We start from the raw sequence: 8,338 nt of genomic DNA on the forward strand, positions 1-8,338 counted from the left end.
TTCTTCTTCACTACATTGCATTGTGCTTAACTTGAAATGTTCGGCAAGTGAAACACTGACATGTTTTTTCCTTATCTATGTTGAATCTCTTGAGAGTTTTCTCAATGTACTTCTCTTGTGATAGCCATATCAACTTCTTTGAGCGATCTTTGATCACCTTCATCCCAAGTTTTTGTTTTGCAAGACCTAAGTCTTTCATGAGTAATGACTCCTTTCATCTTGTATTAGTACATAAGGCTCTGATACCACTGTTGGGAAAATTCAGAATTAATTAATTCTCCCCTTTGATGTAGATATAAAATGGGCACTTGTGGAAGCAATAAGCAAATAATAGAAAATGGAGCAAATAGAATAATGACACGAAAAAATTTTAACGTGGGAAAACTTCCTCAATTTGAGAAGTAAAACCCATGGGACCTAGTCCAAAAAATCTGTCTACTATGAAAAGTAGGATTACAATATTTGTTTATCTCACTCTCTGAGGATAACATTCAATCTCACCCAACAAGGATGAAATACAAAGTTTCTCTAGTATCTCACTAGGACTTTTAATCTCATCATTATGGTGGTTATCTATTCTCTCATTTCTCTCTATACTGCTCTTCTCACTTGCTTGTTTTTCTTTTCCTCAGAAGTTCCCTTTATACAGAGAATGAGAGGAAGGTTTCTTTAGAAAGAGATTAATTCTCATTACATTTTCAAGAGAGAGTTACAATTCCAAAAAACTTTTGGAATGACCATCACTGAATATATTCAACGTATCAGTTACCAATATTCATTGGTCATAATTTCCCACTAAATTAAGGAGGGATTTCCAACAATTCTCCCCCTTCCTGACTTAATTGAGGGGTATCAATAATTCAGCTCCCTCACAACAGTGTTACCAATATTCATTGGTCATGGTCTCCCATTAAATTAAGGAGAATCCCCAATAGAAACAATGGTAAAAGATTATGTATTACGTGACCTTCTCTTCTCTCTTTTCTCTCCAAACCTGTGAGGTAGCCTTAGGCACTCAACTTTCTCTTCCATTGCTCCCCCACCCTCTCCTTTGCCTTAATCAAAACGGGGTGACACCCTCTCATCCGTCCTCAACTATAGTGTCACCCCCCAATCCAAATAGTTAAATAAGAGGATGTGTGGATAAAAATACATTTCAAATGTTCTTTTCTGGCTAACATTTCTAGAATTGGATTTCTAAATCACTTTTCTAGTTTCGAAAATCTTTTTTTCAGAATGTCTGGATTTTTTTTTTCATAATTTCTTTTCTGGAATGTATCTTTGTGTATTCCATAATTGCTTTTTCAGAACCAGAATATTTATTTTTAATTCCGAATTTTCAATTATAAAATGAAGGACAATTTTAAATTTTTTAAAATACATTAGGTGCAGGTCACAATTGATAAGGTGCGGAAAGAATTAGCAAAGAGACAGTTTAGGAAAGTAAAATTTGGGCTGTGTTAAGCCCAATGTTTAACTCCGACGCGCAAAACTTGCTCCAAAGTCCAAACACAGGTTAACCCATTTCTCTCTTCAAATTTCACCCTTCTCACTCTCTCTCTCTCTCTACACTCTCCTTCACTCTTTCTCTCTCTCTCCGACCTAGCGAGACCGAGCGATCCGACTCTAATATCGCCATGCTCCGCCGTGCTACCTCCTCCCTCCTCTCCGGAGTCTCTCGCCGACGCCTCTCCACCGACGCACCGGCAACGCCCGTTGTGAATTCAAGCTTCGCGGAGGCGTGGAAGAAAGTGAGCCCGAATCTGGAGCCTCCGAAGACGCCGCTCTCGTTCATGAAGGCGCGGCCGCCGACTCCCTCGGCTCTCCCTTCCAAACTCACCGTCAACTTCGTCCTCCCCTACGCTTCCCAATTGTCCGCAAAAGAGGTCACGGTTTTTCTTATTCTTTGAATCTCTCGTAGCTTCTGTTTTGGATTGTGTCTTTCTGCGTTTCGTACGTGCTGATCTGGGGATGTAGGTCTAGGGTTAATGAGATTTGTCGTTGCGTTGTTTGATGGAAATGGAAAATTTTCAAGCTATTCTGTTTATTTAGGTTGTGTTTGGGAAAAATGTGAAAATTAGATGTTGTGTTTCAGATTATTGTTGTAATCGATTATGATCAGAATCGTTTCTTATAAAGTTTGTTATAGATGATTTTAAAATAGGTATGTAGCTGACGGGAAAAAAAAATCTGAAAATAGTCATAAATTACAAATTTTCAGATTCATGAAAACAATTCATTTTTTAGGTAATTCGTTTTTTTACTAAATGTCTGTTGATGTCTCGTGTCTATCTTATTTATAAATGACTTATTTTTCAATGAAACAACTGAAATTGATGGGAAAGTACTTTCCCAAAACGCGCTTATAGTTGTTTCAGATCATCATAATTTTCTGAAATTTCATTGAATCTCTACTGGTTACATGTGTGTGTGACTATCTGGCTTACCTTTTTTTGGGATCTTGTTTTATTTAGTTGGATACTCGCGTTTTTTTAAATCAATGTTTCCTCCATTGCTATTGTATACTCTATGGTAAAATGTTGCACAGATTCCTGTTTATTCCGCTTATGTGTGTGTATCTGTGACTCTGTATCTATGTATGCATGTTGAATGACTAAAGAAAACAAGATTTGTGTCTTGGCACTTTTAGCTTTTTGACATGGTGAGTTAGGTGTGAAATGGTAAAATGTAGGAAAACTTGGTGATTGGATTTGGTCATCCCTACCATTGATTGACTTTGGGTAATCGATCTCTATTACACTAATGTTGCTACAAGAATCAATACTGAGAAATCCGAACATAATTGATTTCGGGGAACATAATCAAGCTTCCAATTCAAGGAGATACGGATGTCTAATAATTTTATTATAGTATAAATTACTTCCTCCGATCTTTAATACAAGGTATGCATTCTAAGTAGTCTACATTCCAAAGCACTCCAGTATTTTCAAATGTAAATTTTGAGGTGTCTGATTAAACTGGTGTGTGTGACTCTTCTAATTAAATTTATTTAAGCTGTTAAATTCAGTGGTTCACATAGCTGCTAGAGATAGTGTTATTAGTTTGTGGTATATGTGATTGCATTTAGTTGACATGAAAAGTGTGCCTGCAATAGTATTGGCAATCCGGAATGAAAAAGGATCAAATAAACAGAGAGAACATATTTTTTGTTGTTACCTGTAATTTTCCAATCTCGTCCACCAAGGGCATGTTTGCTGGCTTCGGATCCGATTATAGGTTGATAATATGCCATTCTCAATTTCTTATCCTTATTGTCATTGTCATCATGAAGATACAGCAGATCAATTTTGTGGAGACTTTCTCCTAAACCTGAGGTGATAAGTTGATTTTAACCCATGGGAGAAGCTGAATATTGACCCATTTTCTTTATATGCTTTTTTTTTCTTGTTCTTTCATGTTTCACATTCTCTGGTTTGATCCAATCCAAGTTTTGCATATTAGTAAGAGAAAATTCTTTAACTGATGTTCCTTGAAAAATGACACAATTTTGTGCAACAGGTTGACATGGTGATTGTACCAGCAACAACTGGAGAGATGGGTGTTCTGCCAGGACATGTAGCAACAATTGCTGAGTTGAAACCTGGTGTCCTCTCTGTTCATGAAGGGAACGATGTGACAAAATATTTTGTCAGCAGTGGCTTTGCATTCATCCACGCAAACTCTGTTGCTGACATAATAGCTGTTGAGGCCGTGCCGGTAGATCGAATTGATGCAAATCTAGTTCAGAAGGGCCTTCAAGATTTCACCCAGAAGCTCAACTCAGCCTCAACTGACTTGGAGAAAGCTGAGGCTCAGATTGGGGTGGACGTTCATAGCGCTCTCAACTCTGCTCTTTCAGCCTGATAAGTACTGTAGTGTTGAGTCATTTCCTTTTGTATTTGTTTTTCCCCCCAACTGCGTGGCGTTGATTTGTCACGGTGTAATCAAAGTTGCCAAAGAACATTTTCACCATGAATTTCTGTGTTCAAAGTGATTTCATAAAATAATATTTCAACAGCTTCCTTCTAGCTCAAGGATGTTGGGCAAGACCTTCAAATTAGAAACTAAAGCTTCATTTTTTGTTTTGGATTATATTATTATAGGCACTATATTATATTCTTAGTCATCTAATGCAACTCCATAATAGCTTCACTCATGTCTGTCTATAACACTGTGCTTCATTGTGCTGCTTCACATGCATGAAATTTACCAGTATAACGATTGTTATGGATTAAAATTGAGAGCTGCACGAGAGAAGTTGAAGCATTTTGAGTTAGATTGAGATTTTCAGTCTGATAGTGTTTATTGATCCAGTTCTGTTCTTCAAAGGAGTACCTGAAGACCCTTACATTTTCAGTATTACATAAATCAAAACCAAAATTGAGAAAACATATAGGCACTAAATAATATTTTTCCTTATTTTTTAAAATAAATGCAGATCTTCAATACTATAATACTTCAAAGAAAAAATAGTATTAAAATCTTTCCACCCCTAGTTCTTAAAATAATCAAAGTAACATGAAGTATTAATTTTTATTTTCTTTTTTAATGTGTCTTCAAATTAATGTAGACTATCTCCATTGCAGAATCATAATATGATATTTTAATTTGCTTTCTGTGAGTCTTATTAAACAAGAAAAATATCCTTATTATTGCAAATCAGAGAAACTCATTTACATTTATTAAGAGAAATGGTTAATAAGGAGAAAATAATAATAATAATAAAGTTTTAGTTTTTAAATCTGAACTCTTCAATGCTTATACATTCTTGAACTGAAATAATTAAGATTACTTTTTAGTAAAAAATTATTTATTTAAGAGGAAATTAAAGTAAATGTTACAAAAGGGACAAGAAAATTTTAAAATATAATTTTGTAATTAGGAAAGTAAAAGTATTGCACTACATAGATAAATTAAAGGATTAAACTTCATGGTTGATGAATTAAAATATTATTTGAACCGTCTGTTTTAATTAATCATCGAATAGCATATATGTGATATTACATTTTCTTGTAAATTAAAATTTTGACCACATATCTTTTAGTTAAAAATTAAAACTCTAATTATCATATTAAAATTAATTTAACCATATATTTATATGATAATCATATTAAAAGTGATTCTATGATTATATTAATAATAACAATACTAATATAATAACAATTATATACAATCATATAGTTTTGAAGGTTAATTTTTTATATTCATTAAATAAGTGCATCAAGAAAGTTTCAATGTTAGAAATATATTGTTGGAAGAAAAAATAAAAGTAAAGTTTCTAACACTATAGACTTGATTGTTAACATTTGTTATGAAGTGCCATTTCTCATTTAATCCTGGTATAATTACCTTATTCGGACCTACATTTAAGATTAATATTCAATTTAGTACAGTGGTTTTAAAAAAAATTAATTTGCTCCCTATGTTTTTTAAAATGAATCTAAATTGGTCCTTCCGTAACCCAACTTACGGCTCAAGTGTTGCTTATGTGGCAGAGAGAAGGGCTTATGTAACAGAGAGATGTGGGTTTTTCTTTCTCTTTCAACCTTGCCTTCAAGCTCACAAACGCCCAGGTTCTCGTCGCTGTCGTCAATTTGTGTCATTCCCATCGTCCTCACTCCCTACCTCGCCTTTAGTTGTGCTCGCTTCGCCGTCGGCAGCCGGTTCCACTTTTCCTTCCACGCGCACGACAATATTGTACAATGTCCATCAACTATTCCCCACCCTCGCTAGCCTCCCTCCAAGCCATCCGTCGCTCCCTCTCCAATATCTCCTCCCCGTCGCCCGGCCACCGTCCCTTCGACATCCCCGTCACTTCGCCGCCTTCGTCCACCGCCTCTCCCACCTCCTCCTCCTCCCACCTTCTTAATCTACCCCGTTCTGCTTGTTACGGAGTAGGTTTTGCTTGGATCAATTTCTCACCATAAAGTTTCCCCCCCTAACTTTTGATGTAATGTAGAGCTTGCATAAGTGACGAAGGATCGTGTGACTGCATAATGGTGTGATGGAATAATGTATCTGCGTGAATGTCTAAGACATGGATAGGTTTGAGCTCATTTACCTTATACCTAACAACATGCTATTTCTAGTTCTCCGCAACTTCTTTTATGTGAACAAAGCCAATTTTTGGATCTATATGCAACCTCCACATTCCAACAATTTAACTATTCAAAAGTAAACTAGTATGTGAGCATGGAAGGAGAACTGGAACCGGTTGCCGGCGGCGGAGCGGACGTGGCTGAAGGCGAGGCAGGGAGTGAGGACAATGGCGATGACGGAGACTGACGACGACGAAGAGAACCTGTGTGTTTGTGAGCTTGAAGGCAAGGTTGAAAGAGAAAGAGAAACTCACATCTCTTTGCCGCATAAGCCCTTCTCTCTGCTATATAAGTCCCTCTCTCAACCACACAAGCAACACTTGATGTCGTAAGCTGGGACTTAATGAAAATGACCAATTTGGATACATTTTAAAAAACATAGGGACCAAATTGATTTTTTTAAAAACCATTGTACTAAATTGAATATTGACCCTAAATGTAAGGACGAATAAGGTAATTATACCTTAAAATAAATAAAACACTTAACACATGAAAAAATAAATAATTAAACTTATATTATGGGTGAACTTCAAGTAAGGGACTGATCATCAAAATCTTCAACATAGCAGGGGTAGACCTGACTCGTACATGTTGAATTGTTGTCAAGTTATTGTTCCATCATCATAGATAATTGTTGTTGCATCAACTTGATTGTGTCCTCCAGTTGTGGAGTCCTTTGATGTGCTAGTTAACTCTTTCAATTATTACATCAACCTTTTTATTTGCTTGTTAGACTTGTTAACAAAGTGATTCATTCTCAAGAAAATTGGTCATTATAACCAGTGCTACAAGATGTAAGGAGGGCTGATTGAGGGATGACACTTCATAGCAGATGTTAGTAGCCAAGTCCGTAGTGCCATAAACTTCACTTCTATTCTTTTCTCCAACAACATCTTCCAATATTGAAGCTTGTTACTGCATTTACTTGGTGAACATAAAAAGTTGATACTTTAGAAGTATTTGGATATGTCATTGTTATTATATTAGTATTGTTATTATTAATATAATCAACGTCATGTCATTATTTTAATATGATTATCATATAAATATATTGTTAAATTAATTATAATATGACAATAGTAGAAATTTAATATTTAACAAAAATATATGTGGTCAAAATTTTACAAGAAAATGTAATATCACTTATATGAATCATCAAAACAGATGGTTCAAATAATTATTTTAATTCATGAACCATGAAGTTTAATCATTTAATTCATATATGTAATGTAGTCTAGATGAAAGCTTTGGAACAATAATGACATATGGAGACAACTTAAGCATGATTATGATGTTAAGCATGATTATGATGGTGAAAGGTATTATTTAGATATTGATAAATGGTATTGGACATATCCTTACTAGTGTATTTTATATTCTTAGATTAAGAAACAACTTATTAAGTATTGAAACGTTGACAGAGAAGGGTCTTGAAATTTTGGTAAAGGGAAGACTATGCAGAATGCATCACCATGAAAAAGGGGTTGATTTTCAAAACAACAATGTTTTGTTCAATTTGTCTAAGAAAACCAACTAAAGAAGGAAGCTTGTTTTAACACTTTGACAAAAGATTCAATCATACTTTAGCATTGTAGATATGGTCATTTAAGCTTCACATGTATGAATATACTTCAACAAAATAGAATGATGTGAGGTTTTCCTTATCTTGACACCTTATCAAAGGTATGAAAAAATTGTCTCACGAGAAAGCAACAAAGGAATTCATTTCCATGTGCTATAGGTGGAGAGCATCCCAAATTCTTGAATTAGTGCTGATATTTATGGACCGTTTAGTCAACATCCAATAGTGGAAAGGAACTTTGTTCAACTTATGGGGGTGAATTCATATAACTTGAATTGGCAAATTTTTGCACTGAGAATGATATTCGAAGGCACCTGACAACCCCTTATACCTAATGTTATAGTGGAGCGAAAGAATCGAACAATCATAAGTATTGTTCAGAACATGCTTTCTCAACAAAAAGATGTCAAAAATGTTAGAATGTATGGCTTTAAACTAGAAGGGGGTGAATGGTTTAAAAGGAGTTTTCACAAACTTTTTAAGATAGAATGAAATTCTTTGCAAGAAACCAGATTTAGAAATTCAGTTTACCAAGAACAGAGCTCAAAACAGAAAAGCAACAGAAAAATAATTGGTTGTTTCGCAGAAATAGTCGGTTATACCAGTAAAAATTGTTGAACCAAGTGGTGTTCAATGTTTTGAAGAATCCAAATCCTTT

At 34.9% G+C, this 8,338-nt stretch overlaps 1 protein-coding gene across 1 annotated transcript; it reads left to right on the plus strand.

Moving 5' to 3' along the window:
- Positions 1-1,444: 1,444 nt before the first annotated feature.
- Positions 1,445-4,092, plus strand: LOC137812741 (ATPase, F1 complex, delta/epsilon subunit). The gene is made up of 2 exons (XM_068614920.2): positions 1,445-1,886; positions 3,520-4,092. The coding sequence occupies exons 1-2, from the start codon at positions 1,638-1,640 to the stop codon at positions 3,862-3,864; spliced, it is 594 nt and encodes a 197-aa protein (XP_068471021.1). The 5' UTR covers positions 1,445-1,637; the 3' UTR covers positions 3,865-4,092.
- Positions 4,093-8,338: the final 4,246 nt, after the last annotated feature.

This window comes from Phaseolus vulgaris, chromosome 10, assembly GCF_051622355.1.
Source record: "Phaseolus vulgaris cultivar YP4 chromosome 10, ASM5162235v1, whole genome shotgun sequence".
In the NCBI taxonomy this organism is placed as follows: Eukaryota; Viridiplantae; Streptophyta; class Magnoliopsida; order Fabales; family Fabaceae; genus Phaseolus; species Phaseolus vulgaris.